The sequence below is a fragment of the Colobus angolensis genome, unplaced genomic scaffold (genome assembly GCF_000951035.1).
Source record: "Colobus angolensis palliatus isolate OR3802 unplaced genomic scaffold, Cang.pa_1.0 Scaffold13, whole genome shotgun sequence".
In the NCBI taxonomy this organism is placed as follows: domain Eukaryota; kingdom Metazoa; phylum Chordata; class Mammalia; order Primates; family Cercopithecidae; genus Colobus; species Colobus angolensis.
In genome coordinates, this window is record NW_012114252.1 from 19,318,315 (window position 1) to 19,340,099 (window position 21,785).

The 21,785-nt window shown below is 36.0% G+C and overlaps 1 protein-coding gene across 1 annotated transcript in view; it reads left to right on the forward strand.

The window, feature by feature from the left end:
• MYO16 (myosin XVI) overlaps positions 1–21,785 on the forward strand; it is a 653,675-nt gene that overhangs the window by 276,062 nt on the left and 355,828 nt on the right. Inside the window, exon 12 of the mRNA XM_011933947.1 lies at positions 10,534–10,599. Within this exon, the coding sequence (XP_011789337.1) occupies positions 10,534–10,599 (66 nt within the window). The remainder of the gene's footprint in view (positions 1–10,533; positions 10,600–21,785) is intronic.

A 21,785-nucleotide genomic window follows, 5' to 3' on the forward strand; every position in this document is an offset into this window, starting at 1 on the left:
TTTTTAGCATGAAGGGCTGTTGAATTTTGTCAAAGGCCTTTTCTGCATTTATTGAGATAATCATGTGGTTTTTGTCTTTGGTTCTGTTTCTATGCTGGGTTATGTTCATTGATTTGCGCATATTGAACCAGCCTTGCATCCCAGGGATGAAGCCCACTTGATCTTGGCAGATAAGCTTTCTCATGTGCTGCTGGATTCAGTTTGCCAGTATTTTATTGAGGATTTTTGCATCAATGTTCATCAGGGATATTGGTCTTTAAAATTCTCTTTTTTTGTTGTGTCTCTACCAGGCTTTGGTATCAGGATGATGTTGGCCTCATAAAATGAGTTAGGGAGGATTCCCTCTTTTTCTATTGATTGGAATAGTTTCAGAAGGAATGGTACCAGCTCCTCCTTGTACCTCTGGTAGAATTCGGCTATGAATCTGTCTGGTCCTAGACTTTTTTTGGTTGGTAGGCAATAATTATTTACTCAATTTCAGAGCCTGTTATTGATCTATTCAAGGATTCAACTTCTTCCTGGTTTAGTCTTGGGAGAGTGTATGTATCCAGGAATTTATCCATTTCTTCTAGGTTTTCTAGTTTATTTGCGTAGAGGTGTTTATAGTATTCTCTGATGGTAGTTTGTATTTCTGTGGGGTCGGTAGTGATATTCCCTTTATCTTTTGTTATTGCGTCTATTTGATTCTTCTCTCTTTCTTCTTTATTAGTCTTGCTAATGGTCTATCAGTTTTGTTGATCTTTTCAAAAAACCAAATCCTGGATTCATTGATTTTTTGAAGGATTTTTTTGTGTCTCTTTCTCCTTCAGTTTTGCTCTGACCTTAGTTAATTCTTGCCTTCTGCTAGCTTTTGAATGTGTTTGCTCTTGCTTCTCTAGTTCTTTTAATTGTGATGTTAGGGTGTCAATTTTAGATCTTTCCTGCTTTCTCTTGTGGGCATTTAGTGCTATAAATTTCCCTCTACTGCGTTAAATGTGTCCCAGAGATTCTGGTATGTTGTATCTTTGTTCTCATTGGTTTCAAAGAACATCTTTATTTCTGCCTTCATTTCGTTATGTACGTGGTAGATACTCAGGAGCAGATTGTTCAGTTTCCATGTAGTTGAGTGGTTTTGAGTGACTTTCTTAATCCTGAGTTCTAATTTGATTGCACTGTTGTCTGAGAAACAGTTTGTTATAATTTCTGTTCTTTTACATTTGCTGAGGTGTGCTTCACTTCCAACTATGTGGTCAGTTTTGGAATAAGTGCGATGTGGTGCTGAAAGAATGTATATTCTGTTGATTTAGGGTGGAGAGTTCTGTAGATGCCTATTTGTCCTGCAAATAAGTGTCTGAGTTTCTCTTGACCTCCCCTCTGTCTATCCTCAACACAAAAGCCAGAGTAACAGTGTTAGAATGTACATTGCATTATGACACTTCTCTGCTAAAAGGATGCCCAATTCACTCAGTAAAGCTACAGTCTGAGGAAAGGCTCATAAAGCCACAATGGTTTCCCCCTGCCTTTTGAATTTCTGATGTCAGATGTTGGCACCCTCCCCTGGGTGCCTCTGCCCTGGCCACGTAGCTGGCCTTGGTGTCTCATGAGTGTGGCCAGCACTTCTGTGCAGGCCTTTGCCTGAGTAATTTGACCACCATATGCCCATTCCTCCCTCCCTTCTGGTCTTCATATCAGTGTCATTGCTTCTGAAGGCCAGCCCCCTAGTCTGTTTTAAATTGCAAAATGCACTTCCTATCCTTCTGCCTTCATGTGTTTTCCTCCACAAACTTACCACTCTCTAACATACTGTATATTTTTCTTCTTTAGATTCTTATAAATACCATGTGCTGATTCTCCATATACACACAGACTGTCTCTCTCTCTCTCTTTCTCTCTCTCTCTCATGCCCATACCCACTAGAATGCAAGTTCTATAAGGGAAAGAATTCTTGTTTTGTTCACTGCTGTGTATGACCCATAATAGATTCCCAATAAATATTGAATAAATGAGTAGACTTCCTCAACCAAGTCCCTATTTTTAAATGAGTGAAAGAAGTTAATATTTACTTATCCATAGCAAATAACTGAGGGTTGAGCAATGACTTTTTTCAGAGCCAAGATAAAATATTTTAGCTGACTTAATCATTTGACCAGGATTTTCATCTCTTTTTGCTACAGTCTGATTTGTTTTATAGTATGATCTTTCAACACAGATTGCAAATTGCCTTTTTACTAAGTGTATAACCTTCTATTTGGACATTAGATTAGGGAGTTTCCACAGTTGGCAGCATTAGGAAGTTCTCAAACCTTCAAGCAGAAAATGAAATGCATGTGATGAGATACATGCTCTCCAGGAAATGCACAGAATACAAGCATTGCATTCTCTGAATACTTACCGCCAGCAGCGCCAGAGAGAACAGAATATGCAATCAAATTCCTTTATGGACAGCAAAGAAGTTTGCTGGAAGTATTTGTTTTACAAGCACATTAGTAGGACTTAAGACTAATTTAAAAACCCCACAAAATAAACACAAGACCTCCTGTAACATCTGGTTAGCCAAAAGAATTCTGAAACAAATATATTGTAATTGGCTAAAAGCAAACCAGAGCAATAAAGCATTGCTTGACAGCTCCTAGTTCACAGTCTGGCTCATTTCAGCCACTTAACATGCCACTCAGGGTGACCCAGGTTGATGCAGCAGAGCCTCTTTTTTTAACTTTTATTTTAGATTTGGGTTGTAAAGGTTTGTTATACAGGTAAACACATGTCCTGGAGGTTTGTTGTACAGATTATTTTATAACCCAGGTATTAAGTCCGGTACCCAATAGTTTTATTTTCTGCTCCTCTCCCCCATTCCAGCCTCCTTGCTTAAGTAGACCCTAATGACTTGTTTCCTTCTTTGCCTTCATAAGTTCTTACCGTTTACCTCCCATCCTTCTTTGCATTCATAAGTTCTTATCATTTGCCTCCCACTTATAAGGAGAACATGAGTTTGGTTTTCTGTTCCTGTGTTAGTTTGCTAAGGATAATAGCCTCCAACCCCATCCATGTTTCCATAAAAGACATGATCTTATTCTTTTTTGTGGCTGCATAGTACTCCGTGATGCACATGTACCATTCTTTCTTTATCTAATCTGTCATTTATGGGCATTTAAATTGATTATATGTCTTTACTATTGTGAATAGTGCTGTGATGAACATTTGTGTGCATGTGTGTTTATGGTACAGTGATTTATATTTCTTTGGGTGTATACCCAGTAATGTGATTGCTGGGTGGAATGGTAATTCTGCTTTTAGCCCTTTGAGGTATCACCATACTGCTTTCCAGAATGGTTGAACTAATTTACATTCCCAACAAGAGTGTAGTGCTGCACATCTGTGACCATCTGTTCTTGGACAGAGCTGACAAAAACAAGCAATGAGGAAAAGACTCCCCCTTCAATACATGGTGCTGGGATAACTGGCTAACCATAAGCAGAAGAGTGAAGCTAGACCCCTTGCTTGCCCCATATACAAAAATTAACTCAAGATGGATTGAAGACATAAATGTAAAACCCAAAACTATAAAAACCCAGGAAGACAACCTAGGCAGTACCATTCTGGACATAGGAATGGTCAAAGATTTCATGACAAAGACAGCAAAAGCAATCACAACAAAAGCAAAAATTGACAAATGGCATCTAATTAAACTTAAGAGCTTCTGGACAGCAAAAGAACTATCAACAGAGTAAACTGACAACCTGCAGAATAGGAGAAAATATATGCAAACTATATACCTGATACAGGTCTACTATTCAGCATCTATAAAGAACTTAAATTTACAAGAGAAAAACAACCTCATTAAAAAGTGGGCAAGCCTGGGTGCACTGAGTCATGCCTGTAATCCCAGCGCTTTGGGAGGCCGAGGCGGGCGGATCACTTGAGGTCAGGAGTTCGAGACCAGCCTGACCAACATGGTAAAACCCCGTCTTTACTAAAAATACAAAAATTAGCCAGGCGTCATGGTGGGTGCCTGTAATCCCAGGTGGTTGGGAGGCTGAGGCAGAAGAATCACTTGAACCTGGGAGACGGTGGTTGCAGTGAGCCAAAATAGCGTCACTGCACTCCAGCCTGCATGACAGAGTGAGACTCCATATCAAACAAACAAACAAAAAAGTGCCAAAGGACATGAACAGAAACTTCTCAAAAGAAGACAAAAATGCAGCCAACAAACAGTAAAAAAAAAGTTCAACATCACTCATCATTAGAGAAATGCAAATCAAAACCACAGTGACATACCATCTCACACCAGTCAGAATGGCTGTTATTAAAAAGTCAAAAGCACAATAGACGCTGGCAAGGTTGTGCAGAAAAGGGAACACGTAAACTGTAGGTCCTGTTTTTAAGAGCATTTCAAGAGGCTAATGTTGACAAGCTGGTGTCAGAGATTGAGGTTTCTCTCACCTGAAGGATATTTGAAGTAACATGAATGCATACACTTTCCTTGAGTTAATAGTGCCCCTTGCCTATTTATCCGGAGCTTCACCTATGATATACTGTGCTATGCTATGCAACACCTGCCGTGTAGTTCCAAATCATTCCACTCCACCTAAAAGACCCCTTTGAGTACTTAACAAGTAAGCTGTTGGGGGAAAGAACCTTAATATATTAGAAAGATGAGTTGAATGAATTCTCATGATTTTTACAATTTGAAAAATTATTTCTCTGCAGTACCCTTAAAATGCTCCATTTCATCTAAACAGCCTCTTTCGTTTTGATTATTTATAGAAAGTTATACTCTACGACTTTACAATAATATAAATTCACATTATTATACACCATTTTTCTTTATGAGAAAATATACTTTCAAAGACAGTCTGAAATTCCTTCAATAATTAGACCCATCTAAAAATTATACCTCAATGGAGAAATGCCATTTTAGAAGTATTAATTGATTTTAAAATTTATCATCTTTCTTAATCAACAGATTTCTAAAGTCACTTACAATCTGCTTTCTAGCTCCATTTTTCTTCTCTGGAATTTAACAGGAGTTTTCAGATACTGCATTAGTAAGGTCCTCTGCAGATGTATTATTTCACTTTTATTTCTTTTCTTATTTACTTGGGTCTAGAATACTGAGCAAGCCTTCTTTTCCATAAATGTTGTGGTAAATAACAACATATAAACAAGGTAATGCACAACTTGTTAATGTGTGGCTTAATGAACTTTTACTTCATGAGCACACCTACGTAACCTGCAACTTCATAATGTAATAGAAGAGAGAAGTCCTCCCCCAATCCACGCTTGTCATTACAAAATATTCTGACATTTACACCGATAGATTGGTTTTGTCTGTGTTTTTTAACTGTATATACATGCAATCTGTTTTGTAGTATTCATCTCATTATTATGTTTCTAATATTCAGCTATACTGTTGCTTGTAAAAGCATTTACTAATTTTTGTTTATGTACAATAAACTACTATATGAGTATATTCTAATTTATCCACTCTATACTTGAGGAAACTTTGACTTGTTTCCACTTTTCTACTAAATATGAATAATATAAACAATTTTGCACCTTTTTATTTTTTTGGCCCACATAAGTATTTCTGTGGGATCTTTACCTAGGAGTGGAATGCCAGCATCATAAAATATGTTCAGCTTTGGTAGATGTGACCCAATTGCTTTTGGCATAAATGGTATTTTTGTTTCACTAATGGTTTTTCAAATTCCAGCTATTCTGGCAGTTGTGGAGTGGTAGCTTATTGTGGTTCTAATTTCTATTTCTCTGATTTAACAAATGAAAATATTAATATGTGTTTGTTGTTCATTTGATTATCTTCTTTTGTCAATTTCCTGTTCAGTTATAGTGCCATTAAAATTGGGTTTTCCTTCTTCTTCTTGATATATAGGAATTTTTATATATTCACGATATTCTTTTTGTTGTGAAACATACATATTGAGAACATTTTCTTCCAGTTTATGGCTTGTGTTGTACTCTTCAAATAGTGTATTTAAATGAAGCAAAGTATACAATTTTACAGCTTCTTTAGGGTTCATACTTGTGACCTGTTTAAGAAAGTTTGGCATTGGTTATGAAAATGTTTTCCTACATTTTCTTTTCAATATGTGATTATTTTAGCATTTACATTTAAGGTATTTTGGTGCTGATCATAATCCTGAAAGACACAATCCCCCAATGCCGTAAGTCAGAATGTTGAAATCTCAAAAGATCGAAATCCCCAAAAATCAAAATCCTCAAAGTCCGAAATCCCAAGCATCTGTAATCCTGCAAATCACAATCCTGAAATAATAAAATTCTGAATGTTAAAATCCTGAAAGCTGAATTCTAGGGAAAGGATTATTGTGTTTTTGGTTGTATGCACAAGAGTTGCATCTTGATTTTGACTTGAGGATTTGGGACTTCAGATATTTCGCTCTTTTGGGATTTCGGCATCCGGGAGGGATTATGTTGTTTAGGATGGTGTCTTTGGGGATTATGGCCCAAACCCAAGGCATAGTATATTACCCATGTGGAAAAGATTTCACAATGGTCAAAGAGGAGGATCCAGATTAAAACTTTTCCCATATGTGTCTCCCTGCTGCATGGCCACAGCACCTTTGTCCTAAACAGTTGACCCCAGGGAGTGGGTCTGTTTTCTGGAATCTGTTTTCTTTTGTATTGGTCCATGTGTTCATAAACAAATTCCCAAATATCTTGATCATTACAGCTATAGTCAATCCTGACAAATAGAAAGTCCCCTTGTTCTTAAACATGTATTAGCCAATCATGACCTTTGATTCATGTCTACTGTAAAGTTAATTTAGCGATTTCAGTTGGATTTTTATTGGTATTGCATCGGATATGTCGAGTAAGTGGAAATAATTGAGGTTTTTACAATATTTCATTTTTCATTTCACAAAACGGTGTAGCCCTTTTATTGGCCATCTTTAATTTCTCTGGAGCAATTTTTATTTTTTGGTGCAGGAGTCTTTCCCATATCTATTAAATTTGCTTATCTGCATTCTTCACGTTTTGAGGACATAATAAATGTGTGCTTGTTTGTTTTATGGAAAATAAGAAGAAAAAATTATTTTCTAATTGTTCATGGGTAATATTTAGAGAATACAATTTTGATTTTTTCATATTCACTTTTTATCCATCAACCTTGCTAAAGTTATATGTCAGTATTAATTTACATAAAGAGTCCATTGGTTTTCTTTTTTTTTTGAGACGGAGTCTTGCTCTGTCGCCCAGGCTGGAGTGCAGTGGCCGGATCTCAGCTCACTGCAAGCTCCGCCCCCCGGGTTCACGCCATTCTCCTGCCTCAGCCTGGCCGGGCGCGGTGGCTCAAGCCTGTAATCCCAGCACTTTGGGAGGCCGAGACGGGCGGATCACGAGGTCAGGAGATCAAGACCATCCTGGCTAACACGGTGAAACCCCGTCTCTACTAAAAAAAAAAAATACAAAATAACTAGCCGGGCGAGGTGGCGGGCGCCTGTAGTCCAAGAGTCCATTGGTTTTCTACATCAATGCCATCTAGTCTGCAAATGATGACTTTTATTTCTTTTTTTAGAAAAGTTATGCCTTTTTTTCTTGCATTGTTTCATGAGATAGAACTTCACTAAAAAGACTTAAATGTCAATAATAAATGCCCTATCCATTGCCAATCCCAGAAAAAAAGCTTTGAGTGTTTCATCATTAAGAAAGTTCTTTGCAGCAGCTATGCCATAGGTATCATTACTTTTCATTAGATTAAGGAAATCTCATTATATTCATGGTTTTCAGAGTTATTGTTTAATCAGTAATGAGCACTGGATATTATTAAATGCTTTCTCTCCATTTATGGAGATGATCATATGTCTTTTTAAGTTTTTTTTTAATATTATTAGTTACAAGTGTTGATCTTCAATCATGAAATCAGCCTTGCGTTTCTAGAATAAAAGCTATTTGAGATGTATTATCATTATTACTAAATTGCTGGACTCAATTTGTTAATATTTTGCTTAGGGTTTTTACATTTATTTTAGTGAGAGAATTCAGCCTGTCATTTTTCTTTATTGCGATATTCCTGTTAGATTCTAATGTCCATTTTACGTGGGGTTCTTAAAATGGGAAGTGTTCCCTTTTCTGTTATCTTCTGAAATAATTTATAGAATATTTGTTTATTTTGTACATCAATGTTGGGAAGAATTCACCAGTGAAGCCTGAGTTTTCCTTGTGGAAAAATATTTTAGACGTAGATTCTGCTTACTTTATAGGGAAATAACTAATTAGAATTTCTGTTTCTTACTGTGTTAGCTTTGGTATGATGTATTTTCCTAGGATTGTTGTCTACTTGACCTAAATTTCTAAATTTAGTGGCTACAATATGGTTCATAATACTGTCTTCATCTGTCTTTATGTCCGTAGGATCTGTCTTGATGTCATATTACTGATTGCTATTGGTAGTTGGTGCATTTCCTCTTGTTTTCTGAATCAGTTGTGCTGGGGTAAATTGTACATTTTTCAAAGGATCACCTTTTGGCTTTTTTCTCCCTGTTCCATTGATTTCTGCTTTGATATTATTTTATTTTACTCATTTATTTCTTTATAATTGATGCAATTCTTTAAACTCCTTGAAGTCGATACTTAGATCATTAATTATCACTCCTGTTTTCCTTTTCTAACATGTATTCTAGGCTATAATTTTTATCTTAAGTAGACCTTTAGTTGCATCCCACAAGTTACGATATGTTATAATAGAAATAGTCTTATTTGCATTTTAATTCCTTTTAGCTCATTAGTTATTTGCAAATATATTGTAAAATTTCAAAATGTTGGGTGATTTTCTGGGTATCGACTAGTGACTTCAATGTCTTTTTAATTAAAATAACCTTTTTTAAAATTGTATATTTTTAAGGGCTACAACATGAGTTTTGTTTGGATTTGGTTTTTGTTTTGTGTTTTTGAGACAGGATCTCACTCTTTCACCCAGGCTGGAATACATTGGTGAGATATCAGCTTACTGCAGCCTCAGCCTTTCAGGATCAAGTGATCCTCCTGCCTCAGCTTCCTGAGTAGCTGGGATGACAGGAATACACCACCATGCCCAGCTAATTAAAAAAAAAAAATTGTAGAGATGGCATCTCAGTGTGTTACCCAGGCTGGTCTTGAACTCCAGGGCTCATACAATCCTCCTATCCTCCTGCCTCATCCTCCCAAAGTGCTGGGATCATAGGCCGGAGCCACTGCCCCTGCCCATGATGCTTTAATGTACTTACAGTTAGTGAAATGAGTTCTACAGTCAAGCACGTTAACATACCCATCACCTCACATAGTTACCTTTTTCTTTTATAGTAAGAGCACCAAAACTCTGCTCTCTTAGCTAATTTTTAACACACAATACAATATTCTTCTTTTTTTAAAGGTAAACGTTTATTTGGAGTTAGTTTTCTGGTGGATGACATTAAGACCCTTCACACAGAGTTCGGGAGACAATATTCTATCCTAATTCTACCGTAATAGAACATACTCTGTGTGACTCAAATCTTTAAAGTTTAAGGAAACAAGCCAGTGTTCAACTTGTCAGTAACAGTGTTTCATATAAATCAATTGGTCAATGCGGTAATTATTACTTTAAAATCTTGTCTGCTTGTTCCATGAATTACTAAGAAAAATGGTTGAAATGTTTCACTATCATTGTTAACTCACGTTTTTCTCCTTATATGTTATTTCTTTATATATATGATGCTAGATTTTAGTCTCCTAGAAATTTAGAAATGTTGTTTCTTCCTGATTGATTTATCATTTTACTGTGAAATGTTTCTTTTTACTTCTGGTACTGCTTCCAAAAGCACATTTTCTATAAATTAATTATTTCCATAGTCATCTTCTTTGCTGTTACTATTGTTTGCATGCATACCTTGCTTCATTCTTTTCCTTTTTTTTATTCTATATGTTTAGGATGTTTCTCTCTAAAGTAGTCATCTTTCATATTTTAATGCAATTTATAATCTTTGCCTTTTAATTGGACTATTTGGTACCTTTACAATTGCTGTGGTTGCTGTTGTTTGGGTTTAAATGTATCATTTTATTATTTTTATTTGTTCCATCTGTACTTTGTGCCTTTGTATCTCATTGTCACTTTTTAATTGAAACAAAGTATCTTATTTGATAATTGTGCTTTACTGACTTCTCTCTTATGCAGTTTATTATTCTGTAGCAGAATAACAGAATTTGTTACCCCATTGACTTTTTCATAGGTATTTTGTCATATGTTTTAAGTCTATATTTTTTCATTGTTTGGTCCTCACAGAATCTTTTAAGAAAAGAAATTCTTAGAATTTAGCTATTTCATTTCTCATATGCTCAGTGAAATAAAGCCTATTTTATTTAATTTGAATTATTTAATTCATTTAATATTTTTAATTCCAAACTTAAAAATATTGTGAAATATTAAAAAGTTACAAAATATTAAAGTAGATTTTTCTTTTTTTTAATATTTCATACAATGGCTTTTAAATTGTATGATTTGTGTTTTTTAAAGATGCTATTTATATGAATAATGAACTGTTTGCATCCTTTTTTTCACAGACATTCATTGGGGACATTCTTTTGCTTGTTAACCCATATAAGGAACTTCCCATTTATTCTTCCATGGTGAGTACAAAATTTTAAATATCATTGAATAATGTAGAGTAATATGCTCTAGTCATGCATATTTGTATCAAATGACTAAAAAAACAATAAGGCAAACTTCTAAAAACCTTTTTAAAATTCTGAATTGAAGGATTGCATCATAGTGACTTTAATTCATTTTGAGGCAATTTTGAAAATCAGAGTTATTTTATCAGAATGTTTCTTTGCACTTAAAATGTGTAATTTGTTTATGACTATAGCCATTAGGCAGATTTCTAAGATCAAATAATATATAAATATATTTTCCATACATTCTTGACTAACTCAAGATCATTTGGCTTAGAGCCTTTATTTGGACACGTGACTTGTGTCTGAAGAGTTCTATGATGTTAGAGCAATGGGTATAAAAAAGGGTGATATCGCATGTTTACATTTTCCCAAATGACTTGCCAGTTTAATTATGAGGCCCTAAAAATTCAAAGAGAAATTGCTTGTAGAAAATTATTCCAATCAATTGAAAATGCAGTAGTAAAAATGGGTCAAAAATACTATATCCTAGGAGCTGTTTTTTGTGTAAAAACAAGGCTGGTTCCACCAATAGGGAACAGGAGCCTGCCCAAAACCAGGAGGCAGGGAGTGGGTATATGTTCCTGAAGCTGGGGCTCACTCATAGATGTTGCGGGCAGGGAGGAGGACAGAGAGGAGAGAGAAAATGAGAAATTCCTCCAACTCCCTAGGAAATCAAATACGTATTTTCACAGAAAAAGTTCATGAGAACAAGAGCGCATCCACCACCCCACCCTCCACCCATCTTATCAAAAGTCAATTCTGGCTGAACTTAGTGGTTCATGCCTGTAATTCTAGCACTTTGGAGGACCAAGGCTAGTGGATCACCTGAGGCCAGGAGTTTGAGACCATCCTGGGCAACATAATGAGACACCCATCTCTACAAAAAAAACACACACACACACACAAAAGAAAAGAAAATGAAAAAACAATTAGCCAGCCATGGTGGTGTGTGCCTGTGGTTACAGCTACCCAGGAGGCTGAGGCAGGAGGATCACTTGGGCCCAAGAGGTTGAGGCTGCATTGAGCTGTGATTGTATTACTGCACTCCAGCCTGGGAGACAGATTGAGATCCCATCTCCAAAGAGAATAAAGTAAAATTAAATTAAATTAAAAAGTCAGTGCCGTGGTTACTTTAAAGCTATGTTGAAACTGCCTACCCTCCTCCTTCCTCCCAATCCTATGCCAGCCTCACCCTGTGCAACTAATGGTGTGTGTGAGCATGAGACGCTAGAGCAAGGGATTCACCCATGCTCATTTCAGGAGTTTCATCCAAGGACTGAAATTAATCTGATATGTGGTTATTAAATGGTTTTGAGAAAAAGCTCAGTTCTGTATCTTTCACTTTGTTGAGTCCTAATTGATATTTCTGTGAATATGTGTATTGAAGTATAATATAAATATTGCATAGCGTACAAATATTAAATCTTCTGTTCAACTAATTTATAAAAGTCGTGCCACTCTAAAAACCATCATGCAGATGAAGAAATAGAGCATTAGTAGGATTACAGATATAGTTACCTCCCCTGCCCTGTCTCAAACATGACATACTTCCCCAAAAGACAGCACAATTCTGACTACTGTTGCCCTCCGCTTTGCATGGATGAACTTTATGTGGGTGAAATCTCGCAGACTATCTTCCTCTGTACCTGGATGCTTCCTTTCAATATTATGGAAGGTAGATTCGCCCATGTTTTTGTGTGTCGCAATACAATAAGTACAATAGGTTATTTTCTTTTGTATTGCTGTATAACATTCCTTTTGTGGATATATGGCAGTTTAATTAACTATTGATGAGATTTTGTCTTTTGAAGGAAGAATATTACTGCTATGAACGTCTTCACAGCATTTTTCTTTGATAACACATGTATTTCTTTTCTTGGAAGGAGTGGAATTGGTACATCAAAGTGTATACATACATTCAGTTTTGATAAATACTGACAGTTTTCTGCGTGCTTGTACTAAGGTATATCTACAACTTAATACAGAAATTCTAATTGTTCCTCTTCTTTGCTCAAATTTCATTTGTTTACTTATCATTCTACTGGGTATACATAGTGGAATCTTATTGTTGTTTTAATTTGTGTTTCTCTGACAAACAATGATATTAACCACATTTTCACATAATCACTGTACAGTTATATCTTGTTTCGTGATGCATCTATTCCAGGAATTTATCCTGCTTTGAAATTAAAAACTTTAAAAGTGGTTCATCTATCTTTATTGACTTGAAAGATCTTTAAGCATTCTGGATTCCTAATGCATATTGAAAACATCTCGTAAGAAGCAGGGGTCAAGATTCATTTTTTTAAAAAATGTATATTAACCTGACACAGTACTGTTTCTTAAAAAGACCATCCTTTCAGGTGGGCATGGTGGCTCACGCCTGTAATCTCAACACTTTGGGAGGCCAAGGCAGGTAGATCACGAGGTCAGGAGTTCAGCACCAGCCTGGCCAAAATGGTGAAACCCCATCTCTACTGAAAATACAAAAATTAGCAGGGTATGGTGGCGGGCGCCTGTAATCTCAGCTACTTGGGAGGCTGAGGCAGGAGAATCGCTTGAACCCGGGCGGCAGATGTTTCAGTGAGCCGAGATCACACCACTGCACTCCAGGCTGCGTGACAGGGTGAGACTCTGTCAAAAAAAAAAAAAAAGAAAAGAAAAAAAGACCATCTTTTCTCCAGGACATTATGTTGGCACTTTTTCTCCAGGACATTGTGTTGGCACTTTTGCATAAATCTCCTAACTATATATGAATGGATATAGAATTTCCATCCAGTTTGATTGGTCTATTATAATGCATTTTTATGTCTTGTACTCTAAGTCATTCACCTTTGGTCTTCAAAATTGCCCTAGCCATTAATTCCTGGACTTTTCCTTTAAGGTTTAGAATCAGTTTGTCAGTTTTGTTGGGGGGGGGGCGGGGGCTGAGGGGACTCCCCCTGGGATTTTGAATTTGATTGCATTACATTTACAATTCAGTTTAGAAATAGACAAAAAATGTTAGTAGTACTGAGTCTTTTAAGTATATTCATTTATTGAGGTCTTTAAAATGTGAAATTCCTCTCATTGTATCGTCCTGGGTGCTCTTCTGGAGGAGATCTTGCATAGTGTTCGTTAAATGTTTTTAAATGCTGTCATAAATAATCATGGAAAAATTTTATTTTCCATTGGTGTGTGCTCCCTGTATGTATAAAAACACAATTTAAAAAGTCTTACCTTAAACTAGCAAGTTTGTAAAATTTATTAGCTATAAAATTATCCAGTGTGTTTTAAAAATACTCTATGTACACAATCTTATTGCCTGAAACAATAATAATTTTATTTCTTTCTTTAAAATCCTATTATTAGTCTGTTCTTATGTTAATGGATTGGATCACCAGAATAATGTCAGATACTATTAGTAATTTCATTTAAAAAAAAATATGTCTTATCTCAGGAAAAATCTTTAGTAATTAAACCTTAAGTATAAAAATAATTATAAATTTTACATAGATATCAGTTATCAGATTAAGGAAATTTCATTTTATTGCTATTTTAAGAAGTCTTTATCATAGAAAAGGTATAGAATTTTATCAAATGTAAGTATTTTTTCTGTATCAATTGTTGATATGAATATTTTTCTCCTTTATTTTGTTTGTGAATTATAATTCCTGATTTTGAAATATTAAACCTACCTTGCATTTTTCATGTTTTAACCTTTTCTTTATAATACTGAAGTCTATCCAGTAATATTTTGCTTAGGGCATCTATGTTCATGAAAAAGATAAGCCTCCACTTTTTCTTTTATTTTTTTTGCTTAAATCTTCTATATCAAAATTATGCTGATTTCATAAACAGAATTGGAAGGTGTACTCTGTTTTCTAGTCTCTGAAAGAGTTTGAAAATTTGGTGTTGTTTCTCTCCTAAATGTTTAGAAGAATTCACAACTGAAACCATGAAGACCTGGTATTTTCTTGGTGAGAAGGTTTTAGTTCTGGATTTAATTTCTTTGACATACATAAGACAGTTCGTATTCTTTCTGTACTAGTTTTTAATGATTACATTTCTTAAAAATTATGTTAGTTACATTTAATCTTCAAGAGTTTTAGGCATAGAAATATTCATAGTTCTATTTATCTTTTTAATATTTGTAGAATTTCTGAGTGACTTCTTTTTATTCCATATGTTGGTAATTTGTGAGTTTTCTGAGTTTTTAAAATTTCCTTCTTTCTAATTTATTTGGGTATAATTTGATTATTGTTTATGTTATATAGATATATCCTTGATTTCCTGCCTTTCCTAAAGTATTTGGGGCTTTTAAATTTTACTTTAAAAGTAGCTTTACTGAATTCTACATGTATGGTATTTCATAAATTCATTGTCAATTAGTTTAAGGTATTACCTATTTGTGATTTCTTTCTGTAAAAATCTAGATGTATGTATATATGTAGAAAGTCTATAAAAATATAAACTGTATTAATCTTTGTTTTCTACTTTTGTTTCTCTTTGACCACAGTCTGGATAATTGCCTGGCCATATTTTAAATGATCTTTTCTGTTGTTTTGAATCTGCTGATAAACTTTAAGGAATGATTAATGAATCATGCCTTAAAATGCTGATGTCTGTTATGTGATTTTTTTCAATGCTAGCGTTTTCATTTTATACTCTTAGAGTTTCCAGGCTTCTGGTGAAATTCTTCGTCTTCATCTTGCCACTTATTTTCTTGAACATGATATTTTTTAATCCTGTGTCTTATGACTCTAATATTCAGGTCTGTTTCTACTATGTGACTCTGTGTGTGTGTGTGTGTGTGTGTGTGTGTGTGTGTGTGTGTGTGTGTTTTACATATATGGATATATTTACTGACATCCATGGGGATTTTTGATGGAATATTGAACTTCCAAAATAAAAAAACCGTAGGGTCTAGGAAGATGTTATCTTCCTTCCAAGAAGTTTTGACTTTTCCTCCTAGTGGGCACATAAGTTGTAGACAAACTACCTTGACCCTGTGAAGTCTCGTTTTTTTTTTTTGAGGCGGAGTCTTGCTCTGTCCCCCAGGCTGGAGTCAGTGGCGCGATCTCGGCTCACTGCAAGCTCCACCTCCCGGGTTCGCGCCGTTCTCCTGCCTCAGCCTCCCGAGTAGCTGGAACTACAGGCGCCGCCACCGCGCCCGGGTGATTTTTTGTATTTTTAGTAGAGACGGGGTTTCACCGTGTTAGCCAGGATGGTCTTGATCTCCTGACCTCGTGATCCGCCCGCCTCGGCCTCCCAAAGTGCTGGGATTACAGGCACGAGTCACCGCGCCCGGCCTCCCTTTGAAAAGGCGAGCCACCTTACTGGACTCAGGTGAAAAGTTGGGCTGATATTCCTTTGGCTTTCCTCTGTTTCTGAACCCTGAACTTGGATCTGTGTCTCCCCAGTACTGTGTGAGGCTGCTCAAATCTCTGCTGAGCATGAGACACTTAGGCTGACTTTCTGTGATGCTGCTGAGAGACACTCAGCACAGCGGCAGTGTGTGCTGGGAGGAGGGCATGGAAAGGATCCCGTGTGGCCCGGTGCATCCTGATTTTCTTCAAGATCTTAGCTCCCGAAGTCATTGCCGCTTTGCTGATTTTACTATCCCTGCCATTAGATGCTTGATTTGTATTTTATCCAGTCTTGGTAATTGTTCATGGTTAGGAGAATGTGACTGATAGTAGCTGCTTCATGACAGCTGTGAAGGAGACTACATCTGTTTTTGTTGCATTTGTGTCAGAAGATCATTTGCCCTCAAATACCTAGGTTAGTTTGGCGTTTCATGCCTTTAAATTTTGAATTATGTATGCATCAAGGGGTGGGAGAGGAAAGAGAAACACACCCTATTTAAAGTTACTATTAATATATTATTTCTGGCTTATGTTTATGGTAACAGTTGATTGTAGAGTTAACAAGAATTAACAGTGAGACAAAAGTCAGCTTTGAATAATTGAATGAAAAGTTAAAAAAATTACTCTTATTTGGATGCTTCTATGGATCTAGAGGGAAAGTTTTAAGTATTAGCCAAAATTTAACATAACAACTTTTTATAGTATGACACAACTTGTCATACTATATTGTATCTTGTGCTGGGAAAAAAAAATGTTAACTTGTGGTGTGTTTGTTTTTTAAAGTGTTGACACTATAGTGGTATTATGGCTTCAAATAATACGTTGCATTTGCAGTTTTTTCAGAAATACACATTCATAGAGAAAAGGAGAAACACATTAAGAGACATATTTATTTATTAATGTAAGAATAAGATATAATACATTGAGATCATGACCAGAATAGTTTATTAAAACTGAAAATAGCTAATGCAACTTATAATTTATACAATTATTAATATAAATAAAATCTAAATATGTTTCTGTATGTGAATTAAGTATTTAATATGTAAGTATTATGATTTTATAAAATGAATTTGCATATATATGTATATACACACACAGACCACCTTTTATATTTATCATTTCTAACTCTATCATAAAATGAAAATGGAAAAAATTTAAAATAAATACAAAAAAATATATCAGGTAAAAGGTGCACTGATATACAGCTTACAGTAAAATTACCTGCTTTTTATAGGTCATAAGAAAAGGTGAAAGTGTCTAGTCCTTCTGGACTTGACGACCATTATGTAGAATCAAATAGTTTGTGCTCTCCTTGTCTATAGGTAACAACCCATAAAATAATAGATATTAGGTTGCTATAAGGACATATATTTTACATTGTATTAGTGGTTATTCCCTGTAGCAATATTAGTGCCTAGTAAATAATATCAAGTAGTCACCTATCGGGTATTCATTAAAACGATCTTGTCCTTAGGCCACATCACAAAACTTTATTTCTTTTTGTTTCTAGTGGTTATCATTGTATTATGTCTGCTGCTTTAAATGACAAATTTTGTTCAAATATTTGGGTTTCTTCCCAGCCGATTACTTTACAAGAACAAAAAACATTAAATATAATTATATCTATAAAGATTACAAAGACCAGGAGAATACTTCTCTATTTCATGTTTAAAAAGAAATTCACATATAACATCTGCATTTTAGTTTTATTTCATTATCATGAACTCTGTTATATTAAGCCTTTGCATAATATTCATTTTTATTTCTAGCAAGTTATTAATCATGGACATAGAACTCTCTTGAGGCAAACTTCATTTCGAGTCTGATGTGTACACAAGGCAGCGGGCAGGCCTCCCAGCTAGACTGCTTTCTGCCACAGCAGTGCTGATCTGACGCTAACAACCACCGCTGCCAGGATGCGGGTCACAGCGGCGAGTCAGCAGGCAGTTCCACAGGACGTACAACCAACCAGGACAGGGTCCATTGTTGTGCTGCCTGTTTATGTTGAAGACACGTAATATCATTCATTTTAAACATGTTACATGTAGGGGAGAAAGAGAAAATAGCAAGGAGCCGGATCTTCCTGCATGGGCTTTACAAAAAAGCAACCTTAAAATCAGAAACAAAAATGCATCATCAAGCCAAGAAACATGTGTTGATTCTATAAGAAAATACATTGCCTTAGATACTTAGAGTGTCCCATTCTTGAGCACTGTGTAGACGTGCTAGAGACAAAACACAAATAACAATGAAAAAATCACATACTTCACTTGGAGCTGAGGACAGTAGTTAAATAGCTGTATTGAGGGTGTGTAGTCCTAACTGGCAAGTCAAGAGGTTAGAAGGGAATAAATCCTATCATTTTTTTTTAAAAAATAAGTATCACAATGAAAAAGAAATGTGATCAGGGCAAATCTTGAAAAATTAATAAGATTCTGATGAGCAGAAGAATGGTCTAGAGCCACATTATGGGGTTTAAAAAAGATGCAGGACTATTTAGAGAAATGAATCCTGCAATTTGATGTGAGCGAGAAGTTAAAAGACTATAATATTTGAAATTCTAGGAAATGAAAACAGCTGCCATTGTTGAGTGCTTATTACATGGCAGAACTGCCTCAAATAGCTTTACATATATTATCACATTCCATCTCAAAAGGCAGGCAAAACAGTAGAAGAATTGTTATTTTGACTCTGCCGTTGAATAAGCTGAGACTTGAGGTTAAGCAGATTTTCTAAAGTCCTCCCATGAGTGGCAGAGCTAGTGTTAACGTCCAGGTCATGCAACTCCAGAGTGAATGCTTGGCAGGCTTCTCTCAGCAGCACAAGTGCTGCGCCCAGAGGCAGACAGTTTCATTATTAGTATTATTATTAGTATTATTATATGTGATCTTTTATAAACACAAATACATACTTTCTCAAAATACGTCACCTGTAGATAGGTATACAGTTAACCAATAGGACACTTACACAGGCCTACAGAGTGAGATGTTCATAGCATAGTGCAAAACCAGCAGCCCGGGGCACTTGGAGCCATTGGCATCTGGGAGATTCCACAAAGTTTCTAGGCTCGCCAAAGATGGGGGCCATGGCTCAATGGCTCTCTCGTAAGCCGTGGAAGCATTGGTGGCTGTAGAAATGAACGTGGCAGGATTCTGCAATCTGTTGCTGGTTTATTGAGAAGCGTAATGACCTATGAAGAAAAGGAGGGACTTTATCCATTAAGAAGGAAGGAACTTATTCCCTGGAACCAGAGTCCATCAACGATTAGCAAGGCTGAGCTCTTGTCATCTCACCTATGAGCTAAAATGGAGTGCTTAAAATATCCCCTGACCAAGAATCCTGTTGTTTCAAATGATACAAATAAGGAAAGAAGACAGTGAAGTGAAGAGAAAAGACAGGTGGGAAAGGAAGTGGCTGGCCCTGATGCTATTCGCTGGACCCAGTGAGAATGTGCAATATTAACAATGAGAATGGTAACCAATAAAAAAGATAGATGGCTTGTCAGTCACTCAGAAAAAAGGGACTGCATAAGCAGAAATCCTCACGGTTTTATAGAATTACACTGTCATTATTATTTCCATAATTATATTATGTATAAAGCATAGAATCAGCATCAAGCAATGTGTTGCAGGTGGTAGCAATGGACTGTTCCACAACATGAACTGTAACACTGCATGGGAAAGAGATTTACATGAAAGGGGAGCTGAGAGAGGTTATGAGTTCATCAGGAAATAACTTTCTTTAGACACTCAAAGCTCATCACCCACATCTACTCTCTAGTAAAACTTGGCATAAAGACAATATCTAAGCCCAAACAGATTTAAATAAATAAAATTTAAAAACCCTAGCCAGCCGTGGTGGTATGCACCTGTAGTCCCAGCTACGTGGGAGGTTAAGGCAGGAGGATTGCTTGACCCCAGGGGATGGAGTCTGCAGTGATCTATACTTTGGCCACTGCACTCCAGCCTGAGCAGCTGAGTGAGACCCTGTCTCAAAAAAATGAAAACAAAAAAATAGATAGTGAGAAAGAGAAATGAACTCCATGTACACACAGATGGATACATGATCCAGGCTATCTCTTGTGTCTGTTGAACATCTAATGAAATTCTCATTTACAAAATAGAGAGTTGAAAAACATTCTGTCAAATTAGAGTCTAAGTCTGTGCTGAACTTGGGGAGAAGTGAAATAGTGTAGTTAGGTTTTCCAACAAGCATAGAAATTGGATCTGCTGGAAAATGAAGCTGGACTAAAACTCCTTAGTTTTATGAATTATAATGTGTATATCACTATCATTTAATTATTCTTAATATTCATTGCAACTTCTGGAATAACTAAAAATGAAAAAAGTTCAAGCAGAATGCAACAGACAGTTGTGTGCCCACCATGCATATTGGTTTCATATCTCTTTGAAAAACATTTAAAATTAAAAGTGCTGTATTCTTTTCACATGTACTTTTGTGGTTGGGATGCAGCCGTAAGGGTGTGGTAAGAAAACACTGTGTCCTAATTTAATTGTAACATTTATTTTCTGAGTGGTACAGAAAATAACAGTATGTTTTAATTGTGTGATGTCTTAGATTAGATAGGTGACATACTCTTCTATAAACACAGGGTAAATACCACTTCAACCTACTTATTTTCATAAGTGGTGATAATGGTTATCTTGAAGTTATTATCCTTCCATCCAGTGTTTCATATGTTTACTATATACATGAACACATATATACATTCAAAAAGTGGGTATACCGCTATTTTCTATATTTTAATTAACTCATAACATAGTAACTATTTTCTTTTTTTTTTTTTGAGATGAGGTCTTACACTGTTGCCCAGGCTGGAGTGCAGTGGTACGATCTCAGCTCACTGCAGCCTCCGCCTCCCAGGTTCACGTGATTCTCCTGCCTCAGCCTCCCAAGTGGCTGGGACTACAGGCGTGCGCCACCACGCCCACTAATTTTTTGTAGTTTTGGTAGAGATGGGGTTTTACCGAGTTAGCCAGGATGGTCTCGATCTCCTGACCTCACGATCTGCCCACCTCAGCCTCCCAAAGTGCTGGGATTACAGACGTGAGCCACTGCGCCCAGTCATTAATTGTATTCTTTTACAAAAAAGCTGTTGATCAGCCCTCATGCTTTCAAAAATTTTCCATCTTGAAAATTTTAGACCTAATTTATTCTAAAGTCCCTCTAGAATTTTCTTGTAATGACACACAACAAGTTATATTTGTCTATTACTCTTTATTATAGACTTTCAACTAATTTATGTATTTTCTGCTCTTACAAAGAGTCCTAAGAATTGTTTTATAAATTCTCATTTTGCTCATGTTTGAGAGTTTCAACAGAGATATTCCCAGTTGAATATGAATCTTCAAGTTTAGAAGATATTAACTAATTGGAAGATAATTCTTCCAATTAGTTAAAACTACATGATTCAGTAGTATAGACATGTTTTCCCAGCCCAAGAGACAACTTCATTTGGAAATCAAGCTCTGACACCACCTAGCCCTGTCCCCTTGGGCCAGTCACTGACTTCTTTTAGCACCAATTCTCTTGCCTGTAAACATAAAATTACTTACCTGACTCCAGACATAGGTTCTAGAGGACTGTATGAGTGAGTGCCTGTGAGATGCTGAGGACAGCACCATGCACAGAGTGCCTGTAGGCTATTATTATCATTATGACTAAACTATGATTAATTCTGCTAGGCTTTTGTGTGTAATATAGCATCTTATAGTTTGAAATAGCACCAGAGAGCTTTCTATCCTTTCTCATTTATTTTCCATCTTT